The sequence below is a fragment of the Telmatherina bonti genome, assembly GCF_933228915.1.
Source record: "Telmatherina bonti genome assembly, chromosome: 8".
Classification (NCBI taxonomy): Eukaryota; Metazoa; Chordata; class Actinopteri; order Atheriniformes; family Telmatherinidae; genus Telmatherina; species Telmatherina bonti.
In genome coordinates, this window is record NC_136626.1 from 21,701,074 (window position 1) to 21,722,327 (window position 21,254).

Below are 21,254 nucleotides of genomic sequence, written 5' to 3' on the forward strand. Positions count from 1 at the left end.
GCACAGAAAGCTTGTTGACGTGCATGCTGCATCTGCAGCTTCTCTCCCTTCACCTCTACTTGCCATTTAAAAGTGGGACTGTAATGGTGCTGCCATGTTGTATGGTGGGTAATGTAGTGCAAAATAGGTGAAGCAGTTGTGAAAATATATACAGTGACTGTTACAGAACCTCATAATTTGAAGCGGTTCACGTTCAAGTTCTTTATTTACAAATGTGTTTCATTTAGTTTCGAGTTAGAGAAAAAAAAGCATATTCACATACAATATAACACTGAAAGTCAAGTTACAATGATTTCATTAATGTCATAATCTTCATCAAAAGTTCATAAGTATGACTTAACAGTGGCTTCCTAAAGAAGAATGGTCGTCATTCAACAATCATTCTTCAATTCAATTTGTTCTTGTCTGTTTTTTTTAGCTGCTATTTTTCATGGTCCACAATGATGCTAAAGACCCTCACATAATACAAACATAAAGGAAAGGCACTTCCAGGGGCAGCATTAGACCGTCATTGTGCACTTAGCAAATCATTTGTGACTGCTGATGTTTTAAGAGCAATTACTGAACAAGTTCAGAAGGTCTATTTGATGCATGCTGCTCAATTGAGTGACCTGAGTGACCTTACATCCTTTCTGACAGGGCATGCTATGGTGAAAGTTGCATTCCCTGTGTAGGTAGCTCACTTTCTCACAATGAAACAGTATATTCAAGGCATAAAAAGTAATTTCATTTTAAGAAAAACGTTCAATCAAGCATCACATGTGATCATTGCATTCTAATGGTACAGTATCAGAGAATGTGTTACTGTGTCTGAGAATATGAGTGTATACTAAGAAGAAACTTGGATAGACAGAAAGAAGGAAGGCCACACTCAGCTGCCAACTGCAATCAGAGAAATCTGCCACATGATAGATGACCTCTCCATCATACATTATGTCAGTGGAGATGGGAGGCCATCCATCTCAACACATGGCAGTGCTGACTAACACACACTAAAACATGGCCATAAGTCTCTGTCTTTCAGGAAATTTAATCAAAATGGAGAGGTGACATCATGTCATGATCTCTGTTTTCCACTTTTAAGATTAACATTTCAAGGCTCTTAAGTTAAAATCAGCAGTAATCCTTTTTTAAAATCCGTGATAGTAAATCAAACTCTGATCAAGGGTCACTGTGGTCAAAAGCAATTTCTTACATGGTGCCAGTGTAGCAAAAACTTGGTCCAAACTTGATTTTTTTCGGAGCTCTTTATCAAAACTAGGCTATATGTCCAGATATAACTGACACAAAGAAAAAAAGGAAAACTAGATTTCAGCTGTTCGTGTAGTGAAGCCATGTAAGGCAGGATGCTGATATTAGCTCCACTGTCAATTTCATCTAATAAAGTCTTTCACAATCATCCTGTTTACTTTTAAAGCAGACTTTTGCCCTCTTTGTCTACTTCACAGGGGACTTTCTTATATTAATAAAAGCATAGCTTGAAATAGCACAGCAGAGCTCCTGTTTTAATGTCACCAATGTAACATGTAATTAGGCTAATTTGTAATAGTCTTGTACTTTTTTAAACATGCATAGTTCTACTACTTCAAAAGAAACTCTAAGATGCACCAACGTCATGTCTTTATGTGCTGCAACATTAAGGAGTGATACCATCTTCCCCCTATGACGACTGAAGCGAGGAGAAATATCATCAGGGTAATAGCTCATTTCAGTTAGAAGATGTCCTTCAACCAAATGCATGGATTCACCTCTATTATCTTTAAGTATTAGGTGAAAGAGATCAGAGTGGGATCTGAGATGTCTGTGTGCTAACAGTGATTTGCAAATGGCAGCAAGCAGGTTTCCTCTGCAGAGCATCTACCTGTGGATGTCTCAGGTATGTTATGTTTCTACATAAAATTCCTATTTGTAAAACTGAAGACAAAACCAGCTTCTTTTTACAACTCTCTTCTTTACCATTTATTTTTCTGACCCTTGATGATAACAACAGACCGGAAAATCTTCTGACCAGTCACTCACTGGTTAAGAGCTACTTCATCAGGGGGAAGACAATGCTCTCATGTAGGACTAAAGTATAATGCAGAGTGGTTTGTTCCTGACGAGGGGCGGATTCTGCTGTTGTAGATTTCCATATGTAAATGTCAAAATTTTATCTCAAATAATCACATTGAGGAGTTCATCATTGAAGGACAACTTCTGGGCTGGTTATCCGAAAAGGGGCTGCTGGTTGTGTGTATAAGTGTGTGTCTGGGTGTGGCTGGGTAGGAAAAGTACTCCTCACACAAGATTAGATATGGGCAGCAAGGCTGATTACACAAGAGGCTGTGAGGCATGCAAAATCACATCATACTGCTTAGTTTTTTTCTGTCTCTTACCCTTTACCAGACTGAGAGTTTGAATCTCTGCTCTGTCTCGATGCTTTTTGAAAAGATCATACAGCAAATAAATGCAAAGAGGAACAAAGTGAAATAATGAGCATGCTGTCAAAAAAGACTACCGTTTCATTTTAGATAGATCCAATATCTGGTTTGTCTCTTATTGCAAGACCACTGTTATTGTGAAAGCTGTTGGCTGCAAAGGAGGCTAATAATGCACAATGAAAACACCAAGCATTATTGCTCTTCAAGGCATGGACTCTTCCTGGGTAGAGCGCAGCACCTGGTTTAACATTTAAATAAAAGGATTGAGCCATGTAACAATTCTTTGGAGGTTTTTGATAAAGATGAAACTTACAGGTGAGTACACTTCTCCATTCAGAAAATTCTGAATGGAGAAGTTCTGCCATGTATGGTTAAGATTGTTCTATGCAGTCGGACAAATTTGACATTAGAAGCAAATACTACCTTCCTAAGAATAACATCCCTTTTTATCATACCATTAAATGACTGGTCAAATAGCTATATTAGTACCTGTACCAATATTTCGTCTTGTTACCTACTTTATTGCTGGATGTCTGTCAAACTGAGTCAAAACTGTACCTTAATTCACTTCTGGATGTTTGTTGTGTGTTGTAAATATACATCTATATCTATATCTATATTTATAGATATCGATATATCTATATCTATATCTATATATATATATATATATATATATATCTATATATATATATATATATCTATATATATATATATATATATATATATATATTTACATTTTGCTGTGAACATTAGCTATAACTTGCTGGTAAACATTGTTCTGGTGTTGTTTAATGCATACAAAGTTATGACCAACCAATTTAAAACATGTCTGTTCACTTTATGGGTCATCCAACTTGCCTGTGTGTGGACTACATGTTAGTGTAAATACATGAAGTTTGATTTTGTCAAAACAAACTTTGAGTGACTAGTGATGAAGGATGGAGGAAAAAATAGTTTTAAGGTTATTTTTCTGATATGTTTTCCTATGCAATACAGAAAAGGTACTGGCCCCTAACACTATACAAACCAGGGATTTACAAATCTCTGCTGAAATATTCCGGTAAGCATAGTTTGCCATAAAATGACTAATTATTACTAATTATTAAAGTAGAGACATAGAATACAGAGGATAACCTGAATAAAACACTTGCATCTAAAAATAAACAAATGAATAAACAGAAATAAATGAAAAACTGAAAACAAAACAAAGCAAAAACAACTAATACCTGCATGCTTATGTCTTTTCGGATCTACGTGATGTCTTCATCTCTAGTTCATCCTCAGCACCAATTATTGAGGCTGTTTACTGACCTTTTCTATAGCAGTTGGTCTTAGGACCCTGGGGTATGTGATAGCTGAAAGATAAGCTTTAATTGACATGAAGACATTCTTGAAGTTGGATGAAAGACAAGTACAGACACGTTGAAGGTGGAAAGGTCGCAGGCTGTTAAACTCCTCATCATGACAGTGATGAAAAGAATATATTTATTCCTCCACTGTGCCACTACAGGATGATGTGTTCCTCATTATACTATGAAAATAGGTTGCAGGTGAAATGTTTTAAAAATATTCTCTGAAGTTGAAGACGTTGAGATTTAAGGCCTCATTAGAGTGGTTGGAGAGTCAATTCAGGAGTGTAATTCTGAATTTCTAGAGTAGAACCATGTTTTATCGCATGGCTGCACACAGTTCAGACTCTTCTGTAACCTTTTCACATTCATCTTTCTGATTCATCAGGAAGCAGAAAAGCAGTCAAGAGAAAAATACTTTTCTAGGTTTAAGTACTGTAGACATGAGACTTTTATCTCAGGATTTTCCATATTTATGAACTGGAAACAGGATAAAAGTTTTGTGTCAGCTCTATTGTCAAAATTATTTTGTCTAAATCCAATTCTAGCTTCTTGCTTTTATTTAAAAAAATTTATTCAACAGGTCTTTATAAATTGCTTCGTTATATTGAAAGGTAATCACCGCAGGGAGGGGGCTGGAGTTTTCAGCAGACCAGAAATAGAAGTGTGTAAATAGAAGTAGATATCTGTACTGGGAATTTCCATCCAGTCGTCAGTCCAGACGCTTTAGTTAGTGTTGGTGTTATGTGCTTAGATGAGCCTGTCACCTTCTTACACAGCACAACATTATTAAGCCAAACTGATCACATCCCAGAAGCCATCCCACTAACAGTTTTTTGCATGTACAATAATTGTAATAGTTGGCTCTAACTAAAACTTATCACCCAGTTTGTGTCATTAACTGATCCAGCCTTGATGTTTATCGAGGCAAGGTAATTTGATATTTCATTTTTTTACATCATTATAAAATACCATTTAAAGTTAAAGAAACTATTTTACTAATAAGAAGCTAGTAATTGTTTGATTCTCTCAATTCACAAAATGTTTGGTGTCTTTGACCGCAGCACAGAATAACATGGAGTATGAATGAATTGTTGTATTCAGGTGGAATTACAGCAGAAATTTCATGCAAAAATGTAGTTTTGATGTAAACTTGATGGTAATTATCCACAATTCGATCTGATGGGTGTCAGATTGAATTGTGCCAGATGGGTGACAGATGCCATTAATAGGTTCGTTATGCATTAGGAAAATATAGTGAAGCAGTGTGTGGAATTGACATCAATAAAATGTTAAAAGTCCAAATGCAATGAAGGAGAGCAAGCTTTTGGAGGTGGTGCCCATAATGAGATTGTCTCAAAGTCACCTCCAGATTACTGTATCTCTAGCCAGAGGATTTACCTATATGGTACCTGGTACCAGGGTGAAGATGACCATTACTAAATGTTGAGAATGCCGTGACACATTGATTTTACATTATACTCCAATTATTTCATGTTCTAGAATAATAGTTGTCTAAAATACCCCAAGTATGAAGACAAGAAAGCTTGGGTAAATCCAAAATGGGGTTTTTATTGACCACTTATTAAGCAATAAAGATGCTTCCTTGTTTATGTGTGCTGTCCAATCCTACATGGCACAAAGCTTTTGTCTCAGAGTAGAAAAAGTCTCTTTTATGTGAATTGTGGTGGGATTTTTTTTTCATTTTTTGAGATACGAGATAAGGCTGTATATGAGCTGTTTTAACATGAAAGAAAAAAACTGTAACTGTGTTGTTGGAAAATTACAAGCCCCCGATCAAGTTTCTTGCTTGTTAGCCACTCTATGCTCCTGTTTGTGGTAATTATTGAAATGAGCTGGATGTGCTGGTGTTTATGTTTGCAGAGTTTAAGAAGATACAGAACTCTTTTATAATTTACACTTATTTGCTAAGTTTAGTAAATCTACCCCTTCTTGGGGGTGAAACACTGAGTGAGGGGCATTCAAAGAGACTTTCTGGATGTAAAGAGGATTAATATTTACTTCCACATTTGATTCAATTCAGCATTAGCATTCATAGCACCTGCAACTCATCCATAATGATGAATTTAACCTCTAAACTTCATGTTCTATCATGAGGTAGAGCACAGTGACAATTATGAAGCTTATTAGAAATCTTGGAAGTACACCTCACCGAACCACCTCCTCCTATAAGTATGGGTATATAACCCATACTTAGTGGGTGGACAACTCCAGTCCTCAAGGGCTGCAGTCCTGCAGATGTTAGGAGTTTGCCTGCTGCAACACACCTGACTCAAGTCAATGGGTAATTGGCAGCCTTGTGCGAAGTTTAATGTCAAGCTCTGCATAAGTCTACTAAATTGGTCTGATGTGTGTCAGGTGCGTTGCAGCAGAAATACCCTTAACATTTGAAATGGAATTGCCCACCCCTGTTTTATATAATTCTCCTTGACTTTTCATTGGATTAAGTGGGATGGTGAATAATTGAATGAATGAATGTTTTATATAATGTCCCAACTTCCAAGCAATTTGGGTTTTTATTTCTGTAGGCAAATAAAATCCCAATTTAAAGCATAGATATATAATTTGCCCCTAGAATTGCACAATACCAAATGTTGCTAAAAAAAAAAAATGCTAATGGAAACACTTGAATTTTGAAAAAACTCAAATATTACAAAAAAGTTTTCATGAGGTTTTTCAGATGTTTCTATATAGAAGTATATTGCAAAAGTATCATGAGAACACTTTTTTCACATTTACGTGTGAATTTTTTTAAAAACAGAATTCCAATCATGGTTGCTTTTCAGTTGGCATTAAAAAAGTAATTTATATATTTAGTATTTATATTTTTATATTTATCTTCATGAGCACTGACATGCTGATATTAGTTCACAGGTCAGAGTAAAGAGCATTTTGCTGTGTTAAGTGTATCCATCTAGGGCTTGAAAGATGTTGTCTGTCATCAAGGAAAAATGCTCACTGGGGAAATCAACTCAATTGTGATGACAAGCGGAGAAAGTAAGATGACCTGACTTCGCATAATTTATTGGACATGCTATCTAAGAATCTTTAACTACTAGTATGTTGGTAACAGTGCCACTGGGACGGCTGAGTTTAATCTGTCCAACAACTTTATCCATGAACATACAATGATTTGATACTAACATACTGTACACACCAAAATAGCTTCTGCTGCCAAACACAGCTACAATCTCTGGCATCTACATTGATTGAACTACACATTCATATTGCCAGGAAGCCAGAGAAGTGTCCTCTTTTAAACGCAGACACTGTCACAGAGTTGCAGAGGATCTTGCACTCACATTGCTTTTGTCAGTGATGGATTACGCTAAGAGAGAAAAGAATTGGAAACCTCAGTGGAACAATGTTCCTTTTGCCACAAGAAATGAGCCATCCAGAAATGAGTATGTACCCTTCACCTCTGAACACAAAGAGAGGCTCTTTTGTTTTGCTTTTCTGTCTTAACAACTCTTTATTCTTATTTTGTATTGAACAAAAATGTTCAATACAAATGTTCAAGTTTAAAAACTTGGTGGGCGCTCCTTTTCAAAGTACAGTCTAATACCTTCTCTCTCCACACAGGTGGGGAATCCCTCACACCCGTGCAAAGTCATTTTATGACTTAATCACATTCCCCAAATGATGTTGAAGAAATTTGGCTTGGAGAGATGGTTGTATTTTTAACTTAAAAAAAAAATGTATTCCCTACGCCTAAAGCCGAGTTATAATTGTTTCGTTCTCAAAAATAATTGATTCAACTCAGATCAGGTCAGACTTGAGTATTTGTAGAGGTTATTGGGTATTTGTTAGATATATTCAGATGGCAAAGGTTTTTAGCTTCCACGCCTGCAGTGTTCTCTGTAATTGGACACACACACACAGTCGGCACTTAATATTTAATATATATCCCTAAAACATAAAATAATGCATGGTATAACAAGTCTAACCCTTTAAGCAGAAGAGCTGGTGAAAAACAAATAGTGTAAAGCTGAAACATGGTCTAGATTATTTTGCTTAGAGAATAAGTGCATGTTTAGTGTATAGATATAGTCAGGTTTCATATGATAGCACATTCATCTCATCAATTGTTCATAACATGAAGTGATGGTCAGCCTTGCTCTGCACCAGCACATGTGTAGAAAAGTGGTTCTTGTTTCTTGGTAAAAAGCTTATTGTTGTTTTTGTCTCTTTCTGAATCCTAAAGCTGATAAACCTTACTTCAAGGTTCCTTCTAGTCATAGATAAGGGAGAGCAAGCAAATGACTTTCCAAAAAATAGTTGAGAATACTAGCTTAAAAGTCTCATGTTGAGATAAAAAAAACATTCAGTTACTGTGGTTCTGTTCTCTGGAAGAAGCTGCCAGCTGACCTGAGGTCAGCTACTACTACATCTATATTTAAAACCAAACTTAAAACTTTACTTTTCTCACAGGCTTTTCACGGTTGTGTCTATTGGTTAATTTGCTCAAACCACCCATTTTTATGTGTATTTTTGTATTCATGTGTGTTTGCTAGTGTGCAAATTTATATTTGTCTCATTTTTTAAAAAACTTGAACGCAAAACATCAGAGTAGCTAAAAATTTATTTGAAATATCTTTTAAAGTTCACATGTTAAATCTTTGAAAAAAATGAAACAGTTGCATTTATAACCTAAATGTATCCTGGGAGATAAACACTGTAAAATATTCTTTTTTATGTGAATTTTTGACATCTGATTATTTTTTCAACATTTTAATGAGTTTGGCCATTTCTAAATTTAAAGGTAATATTTAACCTAACTTAACGGTAGAATCCTCCTCTGTTAGCTTTTGTTATGACAACGATCATACTACAATACTTTTTTGTTTTAATACCGATAATTGTAGTTGCTAAATTAAAAACTTGCAACAAAAAAGTGAACTTAAAGCCAACAAGATTTGCTATGAAAGGTCTTCGTTCCAACTTTTATCCATCCAGACAGAAAAAGTTAGAGGCATTAAGGCCTTATCATGCTTTTGTTCGCTAGTCCACATACATGCTTGTACGTGGACGTAGTCCCACGTAGTTCTCAATTTCTGGGTATTTCTTTCATTCAGTGCTTAAATCTTTCTTGGATAAAGTGTGAGGATGCGTGGCATCTTATAGTGCAACTTTTTATTGTCTTTAGAGCAAGAAGACACATTTAAACTGTCAATGAACTTGAACGTCTCATATCTTTCTTGGACATCAACATTTAGTGTTTGGCTTATAAGATGTACAGATCCACACTGTTGCCACCATTTAAAAAATGTGAGCTTGACATTTACTAATTAACTGCTGAAGAAGTTCTGATTCTTTTAGTTCAAGCTGATGCCCCTCTACTTTGCCTGGATAGTGCTCATTGAGTTGGGAGAGAGACTTGACAGGCCTCTCACTCCACAGTACCTCAGCTGACATTGGAACCAGTAGGTGAATGACCAACTCGATGTGAGATATAGAAAATTTTTACATAAGCTCTGTCCATTTTTCTCCAATTTGCTGTATCTCTCCATTTTGTGTGCTGTTTTATTGGGAAGTGTCTCCCTTTTCTGTTGGGGATTAAGGGATTGTGGTCATTTATCCATTCGAGTTGCCCTTCATGCTCTATTCGAAGGGAAGGTCAGGATGACCAACACTCCTTGATCTCAGAATGCAAAGTGGAGGAGTGCAGCCAAGGTGAAAAACTTAGACATGGCTCAATAATGAGAACAATAAAGAAACAAGCTTTTCAGTGGCTTAAAATCAGTTTTATACGTATTTGTCTTTCAAAACTGTTTGCAGAAAAGACTGACTTATTCATTATTGACTTGTAAAGAATTCTTGTATCATTGTTCAATTTCCTTCAAGAGCTAAGGGAGCAAAGGCTTTGACCTCCTCTTTGGCAAACTGCAACTCGTGTCATGTGGCGATATATGAATCACACACCTATGCCTTGACTTATTATGTACACTTTCATGAACATGCCTGTATGCCCAGGGGCATATTGCAGGACACATGCCCAGCATTACTTGCAGGTAATACATGAGCATTTGGGAAAACATGAACACATATGGTAAACCTATATCGGCACATGAACAAGCATGAAGTGAGATGCATGCTGGGTTGCCTGTGGAACTGTTCTGGTTGAGTATCTGACCCTGCAGGACTAAAAAGCCTTCTGACCTCTCAGCTTGAATATAGATGCAGCCCATCTGTACACCCACCTCCTCTTTAAGTTCTGCTCTGCAGTTAAGCTCTTAAATTCTGCTTAAATTCATAAAGTTAAAATAGAGGCATTTTGGTAACCGCCTGATGAATTCATTCTCAAATGGAGATTTAAGAAACCATTTAACTTCCTAAGTCTGATATCCATTATTTTTATTTTCATTCAAAGGAGTATTTAGACACTGACTGTTGCAAATATATCCACCAAAGCACTAAACAAATTCCATTTACATTTTACTTTGTATATTTTGTAAGTGCCACATTTTCAATGACAGGATCATTATCCTTCTCCATTCAACATGCACAAATGACATCAAAGGTTTTCCTTTTCACTACATCCTTACACAAGCTCGCTTTAGAGAGGGATTAGTGGTCTCATGCTCATAATTTAGAATTAGAACAGCTTTGATTTAGACTTCTTTATTTTGACTTCTTGGTAAACACTCCTAATTAATTTTACTGCTGTAAAATGCAGGAGTGATTTGTTATAAATGCAGTGTTGGGAGACAGCACTGAAACTGCCATTGATGGTGACAACAAGGGGGACGCAAATAGTGTATGTGAGAGAATGTTAATTGATGAATACATATTCTGACCTTCATTTTTGTGGATTGTTCCCTTGCAATTATCTGAAAAGATAACTGACTGAGAGAAAAAGTTGTGTAATGCTGTATAGGTTATACCAGGTGCCACTGAAAATCAATGAACAATAAATATCTCTTACTCAAAGCACAAAAAACATATTAAAACATTATAAAGAGCAGAGAAAGGGAACCATGATGAAGCAGCAGTGTGTTATTTGCTCCACGTGTCATAGTGTTTGGACAGACCAAAGTTTGATTTAGTACCTGAACAAGTACCTCACTGTCTGTTCTTATTTTTGTAAAACTTCCGTATCCTTTACTGGGGTTTAGTTAAGCCCAGTTAATTTATTCACAGCGTTGCCAATCATATCAATTAAACTTTGGCATGAAATAAGAATTGGTGGAAATACAGTTGTATAACCCTTGAAAAGTCTAAAAAAAAACTGTAATTGTGAATATGCAGAAATGGGGTGACTCTAAATCATGACTGAGTCCCTTAGAGGTGAAAATTTTGCTCACATATAACACAGTGGAGGACATATTTGTTTACCAACACTTCTCATCCATGATAGCTCATCTCTCCCTTGAGCACCGACCACATGCTCTCTGTACTTGTGCTCGGAGATGTCTGCTTTGTGGAGCAAATTAATTCCCCGTTGGAGGACGACTATTATGAATGGGTTGGGCTGAGGAGACAAATGAGCAATCCATTCTTTTGCACCCCACAACAAAGATGCTGAAGGGTTGTCCTACTTTTGTTGGAGGAAAAATGGGGCTCTGTACAGTAGCTCAGGGGACTGTCTGCGTGGGGCTGGGAGGGCAGTTGTGTTAACGCACGTGGAGCGGAAACACACCCAGAGGAAATTTACCAGCAGAGATGATGATGGAGAATTGTGAAAATGAATTAGGCTCCTTCACATTGATTATATCCTTTTCAGATGCAGGATTCTTGTTTAAGGAGGTTTTCTCCACTGTGTTGACATTTGCTCTGTGTCTGTAGTTCAGGCCACTCCCTTGACATTCAGCCTGAGATTCATAATGTTGTTCAAGCTTTGTGAGCTGTGACTCTGCCATGTTTCTCACAACTCTTTCACTCTTTTCCAGTGTCAACCCTTCTGTTGGAAATCAGTTTTCTATTTTATACTCAATACGAGTCCAGCATACAACATGATGCACTATAGTACTATAGAAATATAAAGGTATTTTGGAACATTATCATCTTTCTGATATCAAATTACCTTCGACATCTGCTTAGAGTCTCCATATTTACTTAGCTTTGAAGTGCATTGAAAACTTATCCCATCTCAGTTTTCTTTTGTGGTTATAAACACATACACAGACATACAGTATGCACAAGCATCATGCAACAGTACATATCAGTACAAGAAATCCATCACCTATTTACTAAAACATGGCTAATGAATGTCTAATTTGGTTTAGTTTTTCAGAGGACGCAGGCTCTGTTAAAAGTCTATTTTTCTATTAATTCATCATAAATACTGTTGATAAATATTTCTAGTGCATCTATATTGATGTGCACTGAAGGAAGTATTTGACATCTGATCAGTGTGAATGCTGGGTCCACTCACAAAATCACTATGGTGAATAACAAAATGCAGTTCACTTAGAAGATGCAGTTTTTTTTAATAGATGGAAATCTACTAATAAATAAAAATGCTTGAAGCATCCTTTGTTCTAAATGAGCAAAATGGCTGCCTGCTGGAGGACATCCGTCACCAGCACTTGTCCACATTCTCCTTAGCAATTTTTCTGTTTATGCAGGGTTCAGGAATGGAAGTACCTTTTAGCTCATTATTTTGCATATTGCAAAGCACTATCATACAAGATATGAATCATTACCACTCTGATCGATATAATGTGTTTTGGAACTATGCAGTTGTGCTGACAGTAATGTTTTCTACTTATTTCCATTAAGGAAATAGAGTGAATCCTTTCAGTGCTGAAAAATATTATCCTAATGTGGGATGTGTTTGTTTGGATTTTTGATGCAAGTTGTTTAGTTATTTTTCATCTAATACAGTATAATTATGAAGATGAACTTGTACAGAATGCAATTAATTGACAGTTCAAGTGAATCCTTTTGGCATGAAATAAACCATCTGCTTTCAGAAGTTATCATTAACTTTTACCATATTAATCTCCTGAGACCTGAGCTTCAGTTTGACTTCCACTGGAGATGTCTGCTAGCTAAAATTTTGTGATTTTATGATTATACATAGTGTTAAATTTATACATATTCTATTATACATGATGTGGATATAAATATAATTCTAAATAGCATAACAACGGCTTTTTTAAACAGATTCCAGCTACAGCATTTAGTATTATGGTGCAGATGGCCAAATATGTTATGTCCTCGTATGAAGATACTATTATAGATTAATTAAGATAAATCTTTTATTAGAATTGGATAATTAGAGAGTCATTACACATCAGCTTTTTTTTTTTACCTCACTTAAAAAAACTGTGTTTCGTTCATATAGCTTGTAGCTAGGCTACAAGCACAGCATCCTAGTTATTGCAATCTTTGGAGGCTTCATTTTCTCCTTCTCTACTATATACTAATATTCCAACAATTCATCAGCTGCTCCTGTAGAGAAAATAAGATGAAGAATTTTAGTAGAAAGACTACTAGAAACTGATATGATGAAACTGAGGCTGCTCTGAGAGAGTGGTGTGAGGCCACAGAGTGGACTGTCCTTTGTGAACCATGGTCCAGTTACAAGTGTTAATGTGAAGATATCCAATAATCTGTCCTCATCAAACTTTGAGACAAACTCATATTCTGAATACAGGACAGATTCTTTAAAGTTTCATCTTATGTGGTTTCCCTAAAGTATTTTCAAATTGACATCTGTGATGTCAAAGTAGTTACCTAGCTATTAGTGAGCTAGTGAGTCAGTGAGTCATCATGTCAGAGATGCAAGGCTGGCTGTCTAAGCAATGAGAGAGCTGGTTAAATTCGAGGAGCAGCTGTGATTGGTTTAAGTTGGTTTGTATTGCCACAAAGTGTCATGCAAAAGCTAAAAGCAGAGGAAATTTAATTGCAAAAGGATTTATAACTGCAGAGGGAAAATGGGTTTGTAAAATGGAATTGCCTTTTGAGACGTATGAAATCGAAAGGTATTTATAACCAAATTTATTATTTGTTATTTATGTCTTTTTTTCGAAATTGAATTTGAAAATACATTTAGAAATCACAGTGTTTAATAAAACAAATTCATATTTCAATATGCAAGTCATCTTTAATATTTCCATTTTAAATGTGTAATTACAAAACACTTTGCAGTTGGATTTCTTTTTGTATCAATTGTTAAAGTTTTATTCCACAATAAACGATCAACAATCAGCGGTGTTGCCATTTCAAAGACCCTCTTGGTCTTACAAAGTGGAATAGACAGAAGTTTGGAAACCAGCTCTTTGTGGCCGGTGACATGACACACTTTGTGAGAAGATCAGTGATGTGACATGAATGCTCAGGAGGACCCACTGTGTCATTTCAACCTGATCCCAGCTTTAATGCAGTCAATGTGACACCGGGATTTTACCCATGGATTAGATTCTTAAACAGCATAGAGTAAATCAAATTACACTTCCCAAAAGACACTACACACAGACACACACACGCGTGCGCACACACCTGGTTGTAAACTTTAACTGTGACCAAGTCTGGCAGGGCGCATGAAAAGGCTAAGGCAGTCAGGCATCCCTCACATGGTCTCAGTCAGTGAGGGGAAGATTATTGTGTGAAACTATGACAGTGATCCGATACTTGATGTTAAATATACATAAACATGAATATTGAATACAAACATGACAGGATTAAAAGCCTTTTTACCAGTTCATCTCATCATAACTTCTCATTGCACTCACATTATTTCCACGTGCATTTCTCCTCAATCGTGACATTCTCCATGATATTTTCAAGCATGGATGAGTAAGTGTCAAAAAAGCACAAAGGAGATATGACAGCCAATGATAAACTGACCAAATTCCCATGCTTTGTGAGCGAGAAGAACAAGCCTTTTTTCCTCAATCAGCTTAAAAGACAACAGCTGCTGATGAATACTTAAATCCCTCTTAGTCTTCCTCTAGTCTGCTTTATGAGCTCACCAAGCTGCTCAGTGTGTCTGTAGAGCCTTAACTACCCCAACTCGAGGGAGATTCCCATTAATGCTGCCTACTTTCACCAGTGGATGAAAGCACCTCAGTTAAAGTGGAACAATGCTAATCCTCAGGTTGTATTTCCATCTTCAACACAATTTCATGTGTCTGTATGGATTGGATTGGTCCTTCTGAGAAGAAGGAGAGAGTACACAAATGCCAAAGATTTGGGGGGTCTTGATACAAAATACCACAATTTTTAGATTTATTTTGTGAGAGCAAATAGTCAAGTGAGTTTTTTTTCACAGACTACAGTACAGCGTATGCTTTCAGACCTGCTTTTACCCGGAGAATCCTGAAGAACTCCCAAGTGTGGTGGAAGAAATCTTTGAATGACACCAATATAAGAACAGAAACCAACAATGTGGCATAATTTTCTCACATCCTGAATACTTCTGTTTATTGTATGTTTATAACAAATCATGGGTCTCAACCCTAAACAGAATGTATGCTATCTTGATGAAGAACAAGGATGGGTTTAAGAATTTCACTTTACATAATAACAGATTTATTACTGTGTTTAAAAAAAGAGTTAACACTGTCCCTCTAAGAGGGCCATAACATTTTTTTTTTTTTTTACCATCCTGACACCCAGTTAATGTGGAATAAAAAGGTAAGAATGCTGGTCAGATATCTTAAGATATGCCAATTTCTTGGTGTCCTCGGATTAGGCTTCAAATTCAGTGACTCAGCTGTATTTCTTGTGGACTCCTTGTGTCCTACACTGTCACACATCCTCGACAAGGAAAGCAGTAGTGTCTGTGGAGCTTTCGTTCCAGCCGGATACCACCTGATTTAACTCATTATCCTGGCTCCTGAAATAGTCAGGCCTATTAAATAGCTCTTAATCAAGACCATGCTTCATTAAATCAAGGAGACTTTTAAAGAAAGCTTCCAGGACTCCTTTGTCACGCCTGAAGCTGACCACCACAGCTGTCAGAGGTGACTTTATGACAGCTTCAAAAAGGAAGGAAACTTAGCTTGAAGTCGGGTGAATATTAACACATGATGACGTGATTGACAATGATTGAACTACATGCGTACTGTGGTGTTAGAAGCATGTTTGCATAGACTCCTGCTGATGTGTGAGGCCCTGTCAACTCTGTACCTCAGCTAATTGATGTGATTGATTGTTCAGCTTTTTTCTTTTTTTTTTTTTTTACTGAGCCTGTTGGCTAATTACTATTCTAAGAGCCATTCAAGATTATTTGTTCACAACCAAATGCCTAATTTTCACTTATATTCAGAAAGTTAAGATATGATATTTTAATATTAAGACAAAAATAATCACACATTTACTTAAATTAATATGTTAATACACATTTATGAGAAAATACTTGTCACAAAGCACAAAAGGATGCACCAGGCTACTTCTAATGTCTCCAACACAGAAGGAAACTAAACAGGCTTTGCAGGTAAACTGATTCTGTGTCAGTGTAACTGGCTGCAGAAAAAAAAAAAAAAAAAAGAGTCTAATAAAATAATCATGCAAATGACTGAGATCTTAAGAGACTTGAACTACTTCTGATCAGTGATTGCATCCGTCCAAGATCTACCCCGGGGGACTTTGAATATGGTAATCAAATTATATAATCATGTTGTTCTTAACAGAGTAAATATCTAAAGGCCCAATAATGTCCCTTACATTAAGTCAGGGTGTCTTTTATGTACATAGAACAAATGCTCCCATGATTAGATTTACTGTTAACATAAATGCCAAATCAGAGGAAAAGTAATGGTTTTGTTCAGTCATAGTACAGAACTATTTCATTTGAAAGAGTGTGGACTGATTAAATAAGATTTTTCTAGAATGTACAGCTAAACAGAACCACACAGTACATCTACTGAAATAATATATCTTGTGGCTTCTTCTTTGATGAAGATGAGCAGCAGTGCTGAATCAGCTCATTTCACAGCATCTCCAGTTGCCCCCTCCCAGAAGGAGATATAAACCTGACATCCACACCTCTGAACAGCTTGTCTTTAAATGCATCAGTCTTTTTCAAGACCAGATAAAGTAAGTCAGGGGTGTCCAAAGTTCAGTGTTGCCCTGCTCCAACACACTCGACTCAAATTAAATGGATCCAACATCCTATTAGGTTCTGCACAATGACTTATTGATTTAAGTCAGATATGTTGAATCAGGGGAACATTGAAAACCTGCAGGATTGTGGCTCTTGAGGACCGAAGGGGGACATCCCAACAGTAAGTGATTTTCATGTCATGAAGTCCATGCATTAGTCACATGCACAGCACAAACCAGAGCTGATAGGCTCTGGTAAAAAAGAACCACTGAAGAAACACAGGACCTGAACCCAGCACTGTACTTCTACCAGGCAGCACTGGTCATGCCAAGCTCTAGTATTACCCATGCAGGGCCCGGTCCACACCAGCCAACCTGAGGGACATGTTTGGCATTGTTTATAAGACCCAGCTCATGCCAAGGTATTTGATCCTTCAAATTCTGTATTATTGGTGGCAAAAAGGACTTATATAGCATTTGTGCACATTAAGAAAAAAAAACCAAACTTGTTCTCCACAGTTCAAGCTCTGCAATTATGACATATTTAAAAATACAAAAGAAATGGGAGAACAATAAAATAAGAAAATTTATGGAAACTGGATACCCTCATTTGATCCTGCAGCTTGCTCCTTTCTGAGCTTTAACAGTCATATACCAACACACATCTTTGACTGACAGCTGTAAAATAAAAACTAACTTATGAGTATAGGAACATCAGAGAAAGAAATTTGATCAGACTACGAGCAACCGACTGATGCGTCACATCAAGAGGTCTATGGAAGAGCATCATTTAATATTCCAAGGTATAGAGACTCGCAGCTTTGAATGATTAATGCCTTGACCTTCCATTCTGAGGTCACATCAACGGTTAAAACGTACAAATTAATAATTCAGTGTTCCTAATTAACATTCAAGAAATGTTTTACTATGTCTCTTGCATAAAATACACAGACAACATATATTTTTAAAAAATGCATTTTAGATTTTTTGTAAAAAAGTTTCTGAAACATTTTTTTTTACAGTCATGTTGTTTAAATTATCATAAATACACTCTGCATGTGTTTCTAGGTATTTGTTTTAAACCAAAACTGTACTTCATGAAATTTAGCATATTTGTCTTAATTTATTGTGAAACAATAATCTAAAACTTTTCCCTGCATAAGAAATTGCATATTGCATCTATATCTGACAATAATCAAATAACTGCCAACTTTCAGATATCATACACAGCCAAATACACACATCTGAATTCAAAACAATGGTGTTGCCAACACTATAATTAAGGCATCAGCATTATTTACTGACAGATAGAGCATCTGCTCTGCTTAATCAGACCCATATAATGGCTACGATTGAGCAGTATCTTGTTTATGATGTGATTCTAACATTACACCGACTGGTACAACTTGCATGCATGTAATGAGAAACATGAGCATGTGATTATTGAAACATAGATGAAACATAAAAAATGATAAATTCTTACATGTAAGCGATCAAACTGCACAGAGCTTTATATTTCAACCTTTAATGAACCCTTTGTGGCATTCTAGACCAGAACTTCTGGCTTCCTCTTCATGCATTTTCAATGAATACTGCTGCTTGAGTAATATTTCATGAAATATTAAATTTTAGTCTTCAATGCTCCAGAGTACTGACTCAGGAGCAGTCTTATATTACATAATCAACTGTCTGGGAACTGGAGTATCTCTGTCAACCAACAGTATACATTTCAATCTATTTACCTCTAGAAAAGAGGCTTTCATGAACCTTTATTGTTTTGCATTATGAACCCTCAAAGTGTGTGATGATATCCCAACAAACAGAAGCTCTGTAGCAATCTTCTGACTTTAACTGATGAGTCATGTAATTTATGACATGGCTTCTCATCATTGGCTATTTAGTTATCTTCAATGCTTTTTAATCTTATATTTATTGTCTCACGTAAATTTGGGTCCGCACTCTGAACGGACATGAGTGTTGAAAAATTGACGTCAATTTGCATGACGTCAAACCCAGCTTCATTTATGCAGACATAGAAAGTAATGATGTGCAGCAGTTTCGAGCCTTGCCTGGTGTTGACTGACTTATTGTTTACCTTTTTCATGCATCTGCACGTGCAGTGGACATGCAATAGTCTCTCTGTCAGGAGCTCTCACCTCGGTGAATATTTAAAGTGGTGCTAAATGTAAGTAACAAATTACTGCGTTTATTTGTAGTTTAGTTGAAATCTAAATGGTCTTTAATTTTTTTTTTTTTTGTGAAATTTAATATTCCTAAGAAAGCTTGTATATATCTAAAAAAGAAGAAGAAGGGAAAAAAAACAAACAAAAAAAAAACCTTGACATGAACCTGGCTGCACGTGATTCTGCGTCTTATTCAAGTCAAATCAACTATTCCATCACAGCTAAAACAGTTCATGCAAAATAAGCAAAATCCGGAGCCTGCAGGCTTCTTACCTGTAAATGCCCCTGGTACATATTGAGCACACAGTCGCAGATCTCTCCGTCGGCGGATCTTCACACTTCCAGACTTGCAGAGTGTCAGACTGGAAGTGTAGACATTGGAAGCCACAGCTGAGTTTGCACCAGAGGTCCGGAGGAGCAGATACAGCGGAGCTGTCCTCTCCTCAGGTGCTGAAGCTCACTCTGCACTCATCTAGGATGTCTGTGCGCGAGACTGCGAGGAGCACCGAGAGTGCGACTTTTCTTTTTAAAAGATTCCTCACCGCGCGGTTATGCTGGATTTTAACAAAGTGCCGTTTTATGGCTGCAAAGGTTCAGCCTCGCGCGGTGTTTGCAGGAGAAATGACTAAACCTCCGTGATCTAAGTCTCCATTGTGAGCCAATCTCTCTCCCCTCCTCTCTTGGCTGAATGTGCTGGAGCTCCTCTGGGGTCATTCTCCTCTTATAGTGCGCTCTCTCCTGTTTGTCAACTCACCTCTGTAACCCAGCCCTCTGGTGCCTCCTCCAGTGCTGACGTATCTGTTCCACAAGGAGGCACGCAAGCACATACCCTTTTCACTTCACAGCGTGTTCAGAAAAAAACACTGCAAATTCCCTGAACACGCATCTGATGTAGCTGTTTTTCTGCAAGGAACATCCTTTTACTTCAGTTGCATGCATTTGTTTATTTTATAACCTCTTTAACAAAGTATTTCTATAAATTTTGCTTTGATCAATTAATCATTTATAATACCATAATACTAACTAACTGACTAACTAACTAAATAAATAAATAAATAAATAAATAAATAAAAGAAAAAACCTTTGTCCAATAAGTGAATCATGAAAGCCACAGCCTGAACATGTGATGTCTCAGTGTGTTATCTGCATCAGCTGTTGTTCCCAGTCCTCCCTCATTAGTGGGGGGGAACAATTATATAACCAAAAACATGCAAGACATACGGTAGTTTCTAGGTGGCTAATTAAGGATAAGAAGTAGAACAGAGATTACCCTACAGTGCATTTCCATACAAAACAACTTTACGATAAATATGAAAAAAAGCCTTGGATTTTCCTCTTGGCTTTTGCCTCAAGAGAACTGACTGTATGAATGGAGACTTATTTTCCTGCGCAACCCCTTGTTATTTTTTCCACACACAGTGACAAAGTGGCAGCGCACGTGAACAATCTTTTGAAACAGTCATTGACTGAGATAAGATAATCAACCTATTTACAATGATGGCTCCACGCCTGTATTAGAGAGTATCCTTATCAAAATTTTAATTGATTTGATTTTGGTATTTTTATGTTTGTTAGTATCCCAGTTTTATTAGTAGTATTAGTTGGAAGTCGAAGAAGTGTTTATTTATTTATTTATTCATTCAATCATTTATTTGCTTAAAGCAGATACAGGCAATAAATCAAGTGCTGAAATAATAATCTTACATCTGGTTTAAGGAATGTTAGGTTTTCTCTTTAAATACAATTTTTTTCTCTGCTACCAGTCAAAGTGAGATCTATTCAGATACTCCATTTAGTCATTTGTTTTGTGTGACGGCCCTATGGGGTCTGTTTGACAGCACACAAGAAGGATGAGCCCCCAGTTTGTCATGACCCGGCTCTAAAGCCATAACAAAGAAGCGAAACGTGGTAGAGTTGCAACCAATAAGCAATCATTTATTAAACAATGCAAAGTGCCCAACAAAACCAAGATATATACAGTATGTGGTAAATTATATTGCCCAGACCGATATTTATTCAATTAAGTATTTTTAGTGGTTTATTGTGGTGTTTCATACATGGATGATGTTATGTAGTTTGTCTTCCACTGCTAACAATACACATTTTGACTTTCCCTGGCAACGTTTCATTGAGTTTGGTGAATAGGAATTGATTGCAATTTACCAAGAGGTTATTCTACAACCTATCCAAGTTAGCAACTGATGCACACTGGCTGTGGTCCCAAGATGGGAAGCAGGGCTAACATAAACAATTTGACAGATTGCAATGATGTGTGGTGCAATACCGCT

At 36.6% G+C, this 21,254-nt stretch overlaps 1 protein-coding gene across 1 annotated transcript in view; it reads right to left on the reverse strand.

The window, feature by feature from the left end:
• The window catches only part of pex5la (peroxisomal biogenesis factor 5-like a), a gene marked incomplete at both ends in the record, with an annotated part of 84,686 nt that extends 65,426 nt beyond the window's left edge, over positions 1-19,260 (reverse strand). Inside the window, one exon of the mRNA XM_079244733.1 lies at positions 19,240-19,260. Coding sequence (XP_079100859.1) covers positions 19,240-19,260 — 21 coding nt within the window. The remainder of the gene's footprint in view (positions 1-19,239) is intronic.
• Positions 19,261-21,254: the final 1,994 nt, after the last annotated feature.